At 28.8% G+C, this 16,194-nt stretch overlaps 1 protein-coding gene across 1 annotated transcript in view; it reads left to right on the forward strand.

The window, feature by feature from the left end:
- Nucleotides 1-16,194, forward strand: part of LOC118189441 (putative RNA-binding protein 19) — a 138,801-nt gene that overhangs the window by 21,117 nt on the left and 101,490 nt on the right. The window contains exons 8-18 of the mRNA XM_035360044.2: nucleotides 369-431; nucleotides 525-591; nucleotides 730-801; nucleotides 5,413-5,486; nucleotides 5,740-5,781; nucleotides 6,112-6,187; nucleotides 6,297-6,427; nucleotides 6,513-6,573; nucleotides 10,086-10,137; nucleotides 12,320-12,416; nucleotides 13,534-13,857. Coding sequence (XP_035215935.1) covers nucleotides 369-431; nucleotides 525-591; nucleotides 730-801; nucleotides 5,413-5,486; nucleotides 5,740-5,781; nucleotides 6,112-6,187; nucleotides 6,297-6,427; nucleotides 6,513-6,573; nucleotides 10,086-10,137; nucleotides 12,320-12,416; nucleotides 13,534-13,857 — 1,059 coding nt within the window. The remainder of the gene's footprint in view (nucleotides 1-368; nucleotides 432-524; nucleotides 592-729; nucleotides 802-5,412; nucleotides 5,487-5,739; nucleotides 5,782-6,111; nucleotides 6,188-6,296; nucleotides 6,428-6,512; nucleotides 6,574-10,085; nucleotides 10,138-12,319; nucleotides 12,417-13,533; nucleotides 13,858-16,194) is intronic.

A 16,194-nucleotide genomic window follows, 5' to 3' on the forward strand; every position in this document is an offset into this window, starting at 1 on the left:
GTCAGCAAAAAATAGTCATCACTTTCGTTCAAGAATCTCCACCATGCTCAATGAAATAATGTGAAAGCACTTGTTGTGTGGTACTATCCAATGATCATATCACAAGTTCCTATTCATTAAATATTCATTTTTATTTAACAAATTAGTAAAAAAAATGTCAATGAAATATGTATTGCATGTAATTAATTTATTTAGGATAAATACTAAATGTGCACCCAGTGAGAAGCCCCGATTTTTTTCTCTTACTGAAAGCTGTAAATTGCATATACACCATTACCCACTTATCATGTATGTTAATTTTATTTTGTTATATTTTTTTAGCTCAAAATAGTAAACAGTTCATAGAATTCTACTTATTTTTATTGTAGGAAAAAACATTTGATGATTCATTTACTGTGAAAATAAAGAATTTGCCTTGTAAATGTAGAAGGGTAAGTTTCATAAACTTATTGTAATAAATGCACTGAAGTATAAGACTTTCTTATGTTCCTAGTATAATATTCATTTTGATTATCTGTTTTCAGAAGCAGATTAAGGCTTTTTTTCATCCGCTAAGAATTGCCAGTCTTCGTCTTCCTCCAAAACAGAAAGGTATTTTTATTTATAGTCTGCCTTTAAGATGCCCTATTTTCATATGATAAATGATTTCATGAATGAATTTAGATTTGGTAATGTTTGTTATGTTAAATAACTTAAAATTATTTTACTTAATATATTTTATTTTATTAGGCTTTGCATTTGTTAAATTTAAAACAGAAAAAGAGATGATGCGAGCTCTCAATAAAAATAAAGGATTTTTAGGTGAGTATGCTGTTAATTTTGTTCAATAGAATTTCTAACATTTGTAAGAATAGGTATAGGAAGAACTTTGTTTCATTAAGTTTTAATTGTACATATTTTTAAAAATCTATTTGTTAAATTTAAAAAAGAGAAAGCGATGAGGCAAGCTCTGGGTAAAAATAAGGAATTTTTAGCAGGGTTTTTCTGTTATTTTTTCAAAAGAATTTAGCATTTGTAAAAATAGGTATTGTAAGAACCTTATTTCATAATTTACTTTCAGTTTTTCGAAAATTTTACTAGTTTGTATCTAGAGAAAATTTTAAATATAATCAGAACATAATTTAATTATACTTCTTATCTAAAATACTTTAGAATATGAATTTTTATATTAGAACTTTTGAGAGCTGTTTCTAATAAAAAGAGAGTATTAAATTCTGATGTTAGCAATAATACGTATATAGTATAACTCCATGAATATTAAAAAAAAAAATTCCAGAAGGTACTTTTAAAAACAAGATAAAATAGATATAAAGACTCAATAATGTAACTGAAAAAGCTGGAAGATTTATTCTTAAATACCAAATAAGATAGTTTAAGGAAATTCAGCTGAAAGTTGTCTAATCTTCAAACAATAAATGGGTTATTGAGTTTTGTTTAGTATTTCTGCAATTAAGACTAAAACAAAAGATAAAAAGGAAATGTAAATAAAAAAAACTTCTTTTAAAAGTGCTATGAAGAGGATTAAAAAAAATATATATTTGAATATATTTTTGTGAAATATGCGAAGCTAATGTTTTCAATTTTAACTGTTCATGTATTTCAGTATTTTTCAGTCGTATATCTGTCTGCTTGTCAATTTGACCATAAAATTAATAATTTCTTTGCAATTCTTTTCCAATTTTATTGTTGTATTTTAAAATGTGTACAAATTTTTTAAATGGTGCTGTTTTTATTAAAAGCAGTTTCTTAAATCAATTTATTTCAGCATTACAATTGCTGTGTTTACATGAAAATATGACCCCTTTTTTAAAATTTGTTAAGGTCTTATAATTAGGTATTTGTTGTATTCCTAGTTCCAGCAATTTTTATAATCGAATGATTATATTTTTTGCTTTAATAAGTGCGTGTGGAATTTTCCATCAGTGGAAGAAACTGCTGTAAAATTTCAACAGGAATTTGAAATTTTGCAGTAATATCTCTAAAAGGAAGAATGAAAAGATGCATTTAGTGTAGACAGCCAGCATGACCAAAGTCTGTGCAATTCTCTGATATTTTTTTTTAAGCTTAAACAGGTTACTGCTACTTGGAAAGAAGAATAGTTAAAAAAAATTATGAAAAGATTTTGAGAAGAATGTGCTTTTTTTAATTTTGTCATATGATTCATATATAATAATTACAATTTATATTTTAAATTACTAAAGTATGTTTTCTTTTCATCTCGTTTACCTTTTATTTATGATAAATTTTGATAGTTTACAGATCATTTTCTAAAAAATGTCACAAAAACCAACTTGCATCCAATATGTAATTTTTTCATTTGTAAAAAAAGTCACCAAATTGCATAAAGATGGGTTTGTTAATATGTAAGTACTAAGTGAAATTGCAGAATGAGAGAAAGGAGTTTAATTATCATAATATACTTGCAGAATGATTACACTATTTAAATACTAAATAAACCACATAGGTAGTTATCATATATATAACCGCATAACTACTTCTATTTGCAATAGTCATGTCTGTCTAAGTGATTTCAATATAAGTCTACATTCACTGTACTGATATGCCTGAAAACAAATAGCTAACAATATATCACTAAACATTTGCTTACCTTACATTTATCTTTTGGGCCTCAACTCATCCAGTTCTTATTAAAACAAAGTAACTAAATAGTATTTTTAATCATGTTATTTTAAGGAAATTCTGAAGTAAGAATAATAAGTAAGAATATCTCTGGAATACAAATGTCATATTTAGATTATAAATTTTTTTAAATAAATGAATTATTAACTCTAAACATCATTTCACTATACATCTGATTAAAATGAAGTTAAATATTACCTGCCTGGTGTACCTTCATTGTTTAGACCTATTACTTAGAGAATTATAGCAATTTTGGATCTGTTCTTGAATCTGTCAAATTGATTATTTAGAGAAGAAAGATCAGCTGGTTGCAAGAGGGAGCTTTCATATTTTCTCTAATAGCAGACTTAGATGATTTACATTTAATAAGAAATAATTTTTAAAAAATTTTAACTTTTTCAGATAGCTCAAGTTTTTCTTTAAAACATTATAAAAGTAAATTTCTGTGCATTTAGTGTAGATTTTACCTGCTGGAAAACATTTCTACCCTTTAATTTTGGCCTGTTTGATGACATTAAATTTTTTTGAATCTTGAACCTCATGTTTCAGTATCAGCTTTACATCGTTTTTAATTGTATTCACAAATGTAAATTCAAATTCAGTATGTAAACTTTCTGTTGGTATGTATATAACTAATTGTTTAGATTTAGGAATATGAATTGTATTTGCCAAGTGTGAAAATATGCTTATTTAGAGTAGCACTGAGAGCATAGACATGTGATTGCTTACATTTTGGTATTTTCAAATCCAGTTCTTATTAAAACAAAGTAACTAAAATGTATTTTTTAATATTGTTAACTTCTAAATTCATTGGTTTCATTTTAAACAAACTGCCTTTAAAAAAAATTCTAGTTGCAACTAATATGAATGTCTTCCTAACAAAACTGTTACTGAACTTGAGATTTTAAGAGTGTATTGAATGTAAGTTGTAGCCAATTCACTGAAACTTCCAACAAGCTATTTCACATTTTCCCATATAAGAAACTACCACATTAAATATGCTATTGAGCATTGATAATATTTCTAGAATTATCTATCAAAGTACAAAGCTTCTTGATGCCAAAAGAGGGTAAATAAACCAAAACATAAGGTTAAGTCATTAGCTAATAATACATGTTTTCTGTGAGGAGAAAAAATTTTCAGTATAAATTTATGCTCATTAACGACCCGGTTTTAATCACTTAAATTGGAATGTGCAAGTCAAATTAATTGCTAGACAGTCTGGGTTTTAGTTATGCCTAAATAACTTTGTACAGCCTTATATACAAACAACACTTATCTAATCAATTGGTACACACTCAGTTATAACCACATACTTAACATGATAAGCGCTTTCAGCTGGTGTATGACAAGGCTGATCTTTAGAATCTATATGTTTTTGGTGATTACTTGAATGGTATCTTTCAGTGACATTCAGTTCATTATGCTAAGGCAATTAGTAGTCGTAGATCCTGTACAAGCAGTTTTTTTTTAGGGGGGATATAAAAATTCATGAACCTTGAAATTTCTGTTATTTTATATTTATTTTTTTCATATTTAGCAAACCATATGTTAGAAGTAAAAAATATCGAAAAAAGAGGAAGAAAATTATGCCCAAAGGTGTATTTTTTTTAACGTTTTGTGTGTTACCTTCTTTTATTAAATATCATGTTGTTCACAGTTATACCCTAAAATTCTATCCAATAACAATATCGCAAAATAATTTTAAAATGAGTATGTCTTTAGAATATCTGGTACACAGTCTCGCATGTTGGAGTTTTTTTTTTTTTTTTTTTTTTTTTTTTTTTTTTTTCTGTACAGTGTTGCCATTGCTCATTTTGAAATCATTGAGTTTGTTAATCGAAAATTCTCTAAAGAATTACAAAATATGAAATTGGTTATAAAACTAATTCCAAATTAGGGCTTCCAGATGCCCATATTCAGTGGAGGATTACGTTATTCAAAATTTGATGGCTCATACAAGAAACATACATACATTCATGCAGATTCTTTATTATTTAATTTCTTTTAATATCACAGGGTGATAATATTTGGTGGCAACAATTTCAAAAGTGAAATGGACATTTAAAGTTTTTGACACAAAATACAAAAACGAAATTAATAGCCCTTCTGGGCTAATGCCCTTTGGGCTAACAAGGATATTTCTCTTTGTAGACAATGATTACAATTTATATAAAAACCATAGTCATCCAAGAGTGATCCTTATATCCATTAAACTCTTTTCATTCTAACCCGTTAACTTTTCCAAATTACAAAGTCTGGGAAATGTTCCCTTTCTGAGTTTCTAAAAATTTTTATGCATATAAGCTTTGTTTCGTTTAGTAAATTAAAATTTTAACATTTTCCCTTTTTTTTGTAATGCTTATAACTTTTGTCATACCTGCTCTGCTACATTTTATCATTTGTCATCTAAACATACCCTTTTATACTTAATGGCATTTTCATAAACTGCCTCAATTATCAGTCTACAGTGTCATAAAATTTCCAATACTTGGTGATTCTAAATACATAACCACTGAATTATTAATAAAAAGTCTAAAACTGTTTACTTTACATGTAATTTTATCCGGTGTGCAAATACAATTTTGGTAAGTAATGGGTTAACATGCAAATGGGAAATGTAAAAACATTTATAATCTCTAAAATGTATTTGAATTTTTTTTTGCTGTTGAAACTTAGTTTTATATTTAATTTACTGTTTTATACATGTACTTATTAAATATGTTTATATGAACATAATTTACTAAATATCTGTTTGTTCTATATTTTTAGATGGACATCGTGTAGATGTTGTAAAGTATGTTAAAAAAGTTGTAGATGATGTCAAAGATAAAAGTGACAAACAGGTTATTTTGCTTTTCAATTAAAATTTTCATTTCTATTTCAGACAAAAATATATAAAAGAATCTTAAGTGTTACTTTTATTTGTGATTATCAATTTCAGCATATTTGTAAGATAATGCATCAGTGGGTTTTGGTTGCATATATATTTCATTACATTATTTTTTAGATAAATTTTAACAATGTCCTTAAAAAGAGTTTTAAATAATGTTATTTGAAAGTAACTGAGAAATGATAAATTATATTTCATTTTTATAGACTGAAAATACAAAGGAAGAAAATGAAGAGTTACTTGCAGAGGTAAATCTTTTATATACAAAATACTGTTTGTATTTTTCTTCAAAAGTTTATTCACTAGCTTTTTCCTTCTGTGATGTAAAAGAACATTTCAAGCTGAAATGAAAATTTTTTGTATTCGTATCTGTGTTTGTATCACAATTACTTTACTTGTTTCCTCAGATTTTAAAACTAAGTTTAATGAATATTGTAATTAAATGGCTGTCAACATATGATGTATTTTCATATTAATCACATTTAAAAGCATTAATTTAAATACTTCAGTATTTTATTATGAAAAGTAATGTGTTTTGCCCTAGTAATAACTACACTAATGAATTTATTTTACTGTAGACTGGAAGGATCTATGTTCGAAACCTTTGTTATAGTGTGACTGAAGCTGAATTAGAGGAGCTGTTTTCCAAATATGGTAATTTATTTTAAAAGTTGTAAATGAAGTATTTGTGTTGTTATGTTTGTTCTTAAATAATTTTTTTTCTGATTTATTTTATTTTTATGTGTATTTATTTTAATTTAAGGTCCATTAGCTGAAATTAATCATCCAGTTGATTTAATTACAAAACAAGGAATGGGTTTTGCATTTGTGTCGTATGTTTTTGCAGAACACGCAGTTAAAGCATTTTCTGCATTAGATGGTACAATATTTCAGGTTTGTATGTCTATTGGTTTGGGTCAATGTAATACTCAAAATGTTTTTTAAATTATATATATATTTTTTAATTATGTTTTTCTAGGGTCGAGTGCTCCATTTAATTCCTGCTAAACCCAAAAAAGAGTATTCTGATGATCAAAATGGTATGTAAAATTAGTTCTCTAAAATAAAAGTGTAGATGTGAAATATTTTTGTTAAAAACATTTTCAGTTTTTCCCTGACTATAAACATACATGTTTCCTTCTGCAATAAAAAATACAATTTCTTTTGCATTTTCTTAAAAACATAATAAATAAAGATTTGCTAATGTTAGTATTATCATTGTGTTTCAGAAGAAATGAAGTAGTTGCTTTCATAGACTTATGTAAAAGTAATATTATCCATCACCTCTTTAACAGCAAAGCTTTGAGATGCTAAATCTATAATTTTACATTTTTCAATAGTACTAAACTGGTTATCTACTCTGTTTTTCTTTATCTTTCATATTTAACTACATGCTTAAATTTAAATTTCATTGCTGTTATTCTACTTTTTTTCAGCTATTATTTCATTTTTGTATTTGGTTAAATGATCTTCATATTATTATTATTTAGAACTTCATTAAGATTTTTAAAAAAGAAGACTTTTCTGTTAACGGGACTCCACTTAGTGATAAGCGCAATCATTGGCACAGAATTCTACTAGATGGCACCAACTCTTGTGATTTGTAAATCTTCATATAAATAAATGAACTTGTGATAGCTTTAATGTATCATGTAATAGAAAGTATGTAATGCATAATGTCTGCCATGCCCAAACTGCTGTTCTTCCCGTGTACACTGCGCACAAAAAAAAAAAAAAAAAAAAAAAAAAAAAAAGGAGACAGTTCTATATCTCCCATTCTACCGGGCCGATTGACAAAATTCAAATTGCGTTTTCCGTGCCTCGAATGCGCGACTTAGGATATATAGGATTATTTTAACATAGGTACTTTGCCACAAAATCGGACTTTTTTTTAAAATGGTATACCAATTTTTTTCCATATTTCGATTCTACGACTCAAATTATGCCTAAATATTAAATTTTGTAAAATTTGGTGCGAACTTTACGGAGAAATTCAAAAATTTATCTTGCTGCATTGTTTCAGTTTGTACTGAGAGTAATTTACATGGCAAACTTCTTAACTTATAGCAAACTATAGTCCTTTCCTTTTTTTCATTGTAGGTGAGCAGAGAAAATGTTCATCATTCATACTTTTAAATAATTTTAGCAAAGTGCATAAACAACATTTGGCGTTAGCATTATTATCTCTCAAAAAAAAAAAAAAAAAAAAGATGCCGAATTTCAAAATGTGCCAATATGTAAAATGAATGAAATTCATGTATATCTTAGAAAAATTTTAATAAAAAACTGTAATTTTTTGCAGGTATGCTTAAATACATTTACTTTAAGATGATTTTAAAAATATTGTAGATTATAATCCAAATTTTTTTCGAAAAATTTATAAAAATTTTTAAAATAAATCATAAAGGGTCGAATTATGTTTGGATTAAGCCTAAATTTCAAATTCTGGAAAATGGAGTCGAGTAAGTTTGCAGAGAAATTAGGTTATTTTGAAGCAGGAAAGATGAAAAATGAGCAATGCCCTCGACGGGACTCGAAACATGGACCTCTTAAATACACGTCGAGCTTGCTGACCACTACACTAAGAAGACAGGAGAAATACCTTATGTACTCCCCCCTTTTAAAGGATGACTGGGGTTTTTAGGAGACCCAGTCGCCATATCCTGGTGGTGAAGAATCATTACTCACCATCTTTGAGTTCGGGTGCCACTGTAGAGACATTAGGTTATTTTCAAGCAGGAAAAATGAAAAATGAGCAATGCCTTCGCTGGGACTGGAACCACAGACCTCTCGAATACACGTCGAGCGTGCTGACAACTACACCACAAAGGCATGCTAAGAAGGCGAGAGAAATACCTTATAAGTTTAATTAAAAAAGATATTAATAAATATACAGTCAAAAGTCGTTAATCTGGACTCGTCGGGACTTCGGCGATTCCGGATTATCGATTTTTCCGGATTATAGATCATCAGTTTAAATCTGGTAAGATGGCATGCAGAAATTATAAAATTAAAAATATGAAACCATAGTTTATGAAATAAAGAACAATTATGGTCTAAAGGGTATCAGAATTTACAAAAAGAAAAGCTTAATATTTATTTGTTTACTTTACTTTCTTCGCTATCGGAAGCAAATTATAATGACGAGGAATTTGATTTAAATCATATCAAAAACGGAATACATTGAGATGAAATACTACATTTAGTAAGGAATTATAAGCCAAATAAAGTAAAAACATCTGCCCTGAAGATAAGGATAGTGGTGACAAGATCAACTTCCAATTCATTGCGCACTGCAGCATCCCCCCGCCGCAGAGCAGCGTGAAATTGATAAACAGATTTCGGAATGGTTAGATAAACAAAGCAGATGCCTTTATCCATTTTTTGCAGCAATTCCACTTTTTGTGTAATGGACTTTGAAACATACTTTCGCTTTGTAGATCCTTTACATATTAGTAAATATATATCGGAAATTCTATTTGACATAATCGAAAGTTCAAGCTTACTTTTATAAAATTGCTCTAACGGTCTGCAAAAAATAATAAGCCGGATCCAATTTGAAGCTTAAGGAAAAACGCAATCTGCAACATTAACTGAATTAGATAATTTTAGCTTAGCTTATACCATCCGTTATACATTAAACGTGCATGCGTAAACGTATTTTGGGCATGCGCACATGCATATTCGCAGCCGTAAAGGTCTTACGCGCATGCATCAATGCGACGCATGCGCAGTAAGTTTGTAGCTTTGAGGTCCGGATTATAGATCATTCCGAATTATGGGTGTCCGAATTAACGACTTTTGACTGTATATCAATTCAATTAACACTGAGGAGCTAAAATTTTGAGAGCTAATTTTTTAAAAACTGCTCATGCAATTTTTACAAAACTTGGCAGTTTGGCATAATTTGAGTTATAGAATTGAAATATGGATAAATCGGACTTTTCTTTTTTAGCATGCGTATATTAGAACGATGCTGTATATAAATCTAATACATATCCTAAGTCACGCTTTCAAAACATGAAAAACGTAAGTTGAATTTCATCAATTTCACCCAGTAGAATGGGAGATATAGAACTGTCCCCCCTTTCTTTTTAATGCAGTGTACTTGGCAATCGCTGTTTTTGCATAGAGAATTGCACAAATTTGGCAACAAGTTCATTAAGCATTGCAAAGCTACTTCTAACACAATATAAACAGGCTACCTAATTTGGTAATTGCCACTCTATTAATAGAAAAGTACCAATAAAAGAAAGGGAGATAGAAAGAACAAGCAATAAAATAGAGAGCAAATGTGTAAAAACTTTTCATTTAGACATTAATTTAGCAAGTCATAAATGTTTTACAGTTTTTTTTTTTTTTTTTTTCATTTACAGTTAACTTTCTAAGTGTTGTGTTCTTATAATATGTTATTTTATCAGTATTTTGTATAGAATTATTTTGCATTCTGAATTATTAAGAGTAGGCTGTTACTTCAAATATCTTTTGCTCCTGGCTAACTGAAATTTGGTTAATATATATATATTAATTTGAGTAATATCTATTTTTTCAGAAACCAATTTTAAGAAAAAGAAGGAGTCTAAAATGAAAGAATTGAGTGGCAGGTAAGCAGAATTTTATTTATTTTTCGTCCAAAGGGGCTTTGTCCCTGAACGACTATTGTTTTTGTTTTGTGATTTTGCATTGAAAATTTTAAAAGGCTTTTCAAATCGTTGCCACCAAATACTATCGCTCTGTATTATATTTGAAGAAATTAAATAATGATGAATCTGCATAAATGTATGTACGTTTCTCACATTGTGATAAAACAACAGTACCTAGAGCCATCCAATTTTGAATGGCGTAATCCTACTGTAAATTAAATAATGATGAATCTGCATAAATGTATGTACGTTTCTCACATTGTGATAAAACAACAGTACCTAGAGCCATCCAATTTTGAATGGCGTAATCCTACTGTGAATATGGGAATGTGGAAACCCAAATTTGGAATTTGTTTTATTATCGATTTCATATTTTGTAAAACTTTAGCAAATTTTCATTAACAAACTTATGAGTTAAAAGCAAGCAATGGCAACACTGTATGAGGAAAAAAAACCTTTTTATCTCCAGCGAGCAGAATTGTGTATTGGAAATTCTAAAGATCTGCTCATTTTAAAATTATTTTGCGACATTGGTATTGAACTGAATTTCATGGTTTAAGTGCGAAGAACATGATATTTAATAAATAAAGGTAACACGCAAAACGTTAAAAAAATGCCCCTTTGGACGTAATTTAAAATCTAAAATCCCTTTCATATTTTTTTTTTTTCCCTTTATTATCAAGCATACATATCTTCACACTTACACCATATACAGTTCAACAGCAAAATTACAAAAATTTTAAATGCAGCATAACAGTATATGTTTAGAATTCTCATTGTAGCATTAAGTTTTGGCATACATCTTTCTGTTTTCTTACTAAGATAGCCTTACAAAACTTCTTTTTGTCTTTTTATTATTAACGTTTTGTGTGTTTAGTTTATTTATTAAATATCATGTTGTTGGTGCTTATGCCACGTAAAATTCGATTCAACAGCAAATCACAAGATATTTAAAAACAACATATCTTTAGATTTTCCAATAGATGGACTTGCACTTTGGAGATAAAAATGCTTCTTTTCTTTAAGTGTTGCCATTGTTGTTAATGAGAAAATGCACCAATGCAGAAATTAATTGCAAAGTCTTTAAATACATCTGTAGAAGTAATAAATAAAATAATAAAGTAAGATTTACAACTTAAAAAGCATAATGTTCACCAGCTTTTGCCCAGGCATGTGTCTTAATGCAGATGAATTTGTAGAACTGTTTGAAAACTATTTAGCAGTAGATAAATGGAAATACATTGTAACCCTTGATGAAGCATGGATGTAGTTCACTAAAAGTACTAATGTTTTCCCCTTTAAGTGGCAAGGCAAAATTAAAAATATCTAGAACAACACATGTCAGTAATACAATACAATCAATAGGTGATCAAAATCATTGCCTCAGAAGTTTTCTAGGCAGTCAGTAAGTAAAAGAACATTCTAGAGTCATCAAGAAGTGCTACACAACTATGCATATAAGCTGTTTTCTGAGGTTCTATTATGTTACAAAGAATCGTAAATATCAATATGATGAGGTGTTCTCCTGACCAGTCATGACTTTGCAATAGTCAGAATCCCTTTCATTTAATAAAATCAAAAATATTGCAATGCCCTAGAATCTACTGCAGTACAATTTGTCTGTTTTCTAGTCCCAAAGGCCAAAGAAATTTACATCTCATTTAGTGGTACTGCATTTTTTAATTGGAAGGCTGTTTATGTTTCAGTTAAAGAGGATAGATAGACGGAAACACTTTTGAAATTGTACTAGAAGTCTTGATTGATTATTAGACTACTCAGTAATAGGATTTAAAATTTTTTTAAATTGGTTGCTGCATAAATAAGTAATAAAATCAGCTATTGAATACAATAAATTCCATAAATAAATATTACAGATCAATTTTAACAATCAGTTTATTGATCCAAAAGTTATTTAAGAAACACTTCTGCTAAATTAGCTGAACTCAACCACTGGGCTTAATGTCTCTACATGCTAGATCAGGAGAAATGAATAATAATAGATTACATTCTATTTCTGTCTAGTTCAGATTTTGTTTTTTGTGAAGTATAATAAATTGTAAATTTGCAAGGCTAATGTAAAATGAAAAGAGAGCTGGGTTTGTGTATATGTTATTTAATTTCTCTTTTTCCCTTTCTTTTCCAGTTCACATAATTGGAATATTCTTTTCCTTGGGATGAATGCTGTTGCAGATGTTATTTCTAAGAAGTACAATATCGATAAATCAGAACTGCTGAGTGCTGTATGTCCATTTTTTTAAAAATTTATTAATATTGTTGACATTAAAATAGGTATGTGCTTGTAAAATGTTACTTTTGTGATAATTTCAGATTAAAAATTGTTTATCTTTTTATTACTACCCATACAGTCATTTAAACCATTAGAAATCTAATTACGTATAAATGAAGTCATACTGTGTTGTTGCTATCAAGCCTGTGAATGAAATTGAGGGACTTAGTTTTTCTTTTCATTACCCAGACTGCTTATCAGTCTCCAAATTAATTTTTAACTTATCTGAATTAAGATCATCTGTATCAAATGTAGTTTTACAAGAAATGATCGCCAAATGTCAAGGGGAAAGGAAAGCTAACATTGTCATCTCTTAAAAAACTGAAAATCATGCAAATTCCATTATTTTATTTTTTATTTTACTTATTTATTTTTTGAGCAAATTATAGTATTATTTTTGTGGTTAATTTCATTTCAATGTAATCTATTTTAATCCAATATAGAGATTTCTAAAGCATTTTATGGCTATGGAATAAAGACTGATAGGTAAATTTTAGTGCATAATTTTGCTTTAAATGGTATAGTTCTAAGTTTATTTGCTTGATTAATTTTTAATTTTGTTGTTATCATGTTTAAAAACTCTTTTATGAATATGTTTTTTTTCTTTCATAAATTTTTATTAGATTAAAACTTTTCAGAAATTACAAAGTCAAATTAAATTAGCCCTGAAAAAACATAAAATGATGTTGAAATTTAGATTAATAAATAATTCCGGATTTTTTGTATTTCAAGACTAGCTGCTATGCCTCATATAAATATTTTTAAAACTGCCATATATGAAAGTATTAACTTCTTCCTCAGAATGCTCTAATTTTTTATTTATTATTATTATTTTTTGTTTGTTTGTTTGTTTGTTTCACAAAACTAAGAAAGTTTTCAAGTACAGGTACATATTGCAGTTCAGAAATGATTTCTTTCTTCTTAGAAGTCTGGAGTCTTTTCTATTCTATTGATCCAACTAATCGGTTTTAATACAATGTCTTTAATTTGTTTTGCATTTCTGATGATTGAAACAGGAAAACTAATTTGATTGGCTTTAATTATCAATTCTTTTTGTTGCTTTACTACAGGAATCTCATAAAGGATCTGGGGATTCTGTTGCAGTACGCATGGCTCTTGCAGAAACTCAAGCTGTGTTAGAATCAAGGAAATTTCTTATAGACAATGGTGTGGAGTTAGATGCATTAAGTCAACCAGCTGCTGAGCGTAGTAAGACAGTTATTGTAGTTAAAGACCTCCCAGCAAAAACACAATCACAAGAGATACATGAACTGTTTTCTAAATTTGGTACAGTAGCAAAAGTTGTTGTTCCTCCTTCTGGTTTAATGGCTCTTGTAGAATTTGTTGAGCCATCAGAAGCAAGAACAGCCTTCAAGAAGTTGGCCTATACTCGAGTAAGAAGCATTAATAATTAAAAGTTACATCAGTATTATTAAAATTATATAAATTTATTTGGCTTCTTTTGAATATGAACAAAATTGCATTCATAGTTTATAAGAAATGGCTTTACAAATATGTTTGCAACATGGTAAAATATGCTTGTCATCTTGCAAGATACTATATTGACGGTGTATCAAAATGATGATAATTTTTTAAGGTAACAAAATTGATACTTCTATTTAAGTAGAAAAATCAGAAACACATCTGTTCCTTCCATACATTTTGCCATTTGTAAGATATGTAAAGTCATGTTCATTTTCAGATGGTTTTGTTCTTCAGAGGACTGCTATTTTGATGCTTGGACAAATTGGGGAGGAGTATTATCCATGGCCTTATGATTTCTTTTGTTTTTACATTCAGCAATAATATTTCTTTCAATCATTATTATTCAACTCTCAGCAGCCTCTGTAAACTTAGGTACCTTGATTCAAAATAATCATGAACTGATAAGTCTGAAAGTATCTGATTAAAAGAAAAAAATTGTTTATTCTTGGATATAATGCAGTTTTTCTAAAATCTGCATTGTTTGTATTTTAATTCTCACAGAATTATTTTATTGCATCTAAATACTTGCTGGTGTAGTACTTGAAATGTCTACCATCTTGTTGCAACCAAAGTAACTTTTCTGAAGGGATATGTTTCAAGTTCTAATGGTAAGAATGTATTCATCGTATTTCACACTTGTGCAGTGTTAATTGAGGTCATTTAGCATTTCTCATCTTTGAAAAAAGTAAGGATTTGTTATTTTCATTTAACAGACCATTTACATAATTGTAATGTTTTGATTGTCTTTGATATTGAAATCGTTGTCACTTGTTAGATCAAACGTTCAAAATACAGATATGTCTCTGCTTTTTTCACAAATGGCAATTTGAAGGAATGCAGTGATGTATTTGGGATTCCCCCCCCCGACTAAAGTGCCTTAATTTTGTTGCATTAAAAAGTATTCATTATTTTGTGATTTATTTTGTACATAAAAAGCAAACCATAGTGGCAACAATGCACTTATTGCTAGTTGGAGACTTCGTGAGTGTAAAATTACTTAAAGCTATTTTTGTGATTCAACAAAATATTGTGTTAATGAAAATATTGCCACACTTCAAAAGTTGACAAATTTGTCATTTTGTAGCTGCATTCTTAAATATAGCATGTTCATAAAATAAGTAAACCTGCACTAAATTAATATATTTGCATTATATATAGAAATAAAATTACTTTTCATTATCAATGGATATTTAAAAAAAATCACTTGATAATAAAGGAGATAGATTGACAACATGTACTTTACCTGATCTCTACTCCAACTTTCATTGTGGATTGCCCAGCACTTTTCTCCATTAACCCCTTCGTTCCTGGTAGCGGAAACGCGTGCTTATCGCGGAGGCCGGCAGTGTCTTAGGCGAGCGTCTGTCCAGGGCCGGGGGCCTTTTTGCTATTAAGCCTAAATCCATGAAATTTCCGAAGTATCAACGCATTGTTTAATAATGCTCTATAGAGTATTTAAATGGCTTTATAGATATTTTTATATATACTTTAATTACCTTATTTCTTGTTTAAATGCATATATTACATATTTTATTTTCATTACTCACCATTTCATGACTTTTAACATTATACATCTGAAAACTATATATATTACTTAAAATTCTCTTTTCATATGAAAAATTTGAAAACAGGGATCTACACACAGTCCTACGTTACATTCCTTGCACTCGTAATAACTCATTTGCCATTTTGGAGGATTTTTCCGGGAATGTGAACAAATGAAGCATCGTCGTCTCATTTTCTTATCAGTCTCTTCTGAACAAAGTTTTGGGAAATTTCTTTCAGTTAATCTTTCAGAAACAATATCAGAATTTCAGAATCAATATCTGAAATATTTTGCATCATTTCTGCTATTTCATGCTCTGTTAAACATTTTCGATGCTTCGACATTGCAACGGTAAAAACAGAAAGAATTCACGTCTAACAAGATCTAATTATTTTCTAAAAACTGAACTGCAAACCAAAATACCCAATGCTTTAACGAAAATAAAACTTCTCTACTTACAATAAGCAACTACCACGTGCGAATTTAAAGGGACGTCATAAATCATGCCATTTGGAAACATTTATTTCCCCTTTTGTTTATAGAATCAAAAACACGTGTATGGGAGTCATGCTTCTCTCATTTCGAGTAGAAGGTCTAATGTACATGTATCTGAAACCATATGGACATACAGTGCCATCTTGTGGCAGAAATTATAGTTTTTAAAACGTTCCAGGACACTGGCACAAATACGTGACAGTCG

This window comes from Stegodyphus dumicola, chromosome 5 (genome assembly GCF_044657685.1).
Source record: "Stegodyphus dumicola isolate Sdum_Otavi_A_Nest chromosome 5, ASM4465768v1".
Lineage (NCBI taxonomy): Eukaryota > Metazoa > Arthropoda > Arachnida > Araneae > Eresidae > Stegodyphus > Stegodyphus dumicola.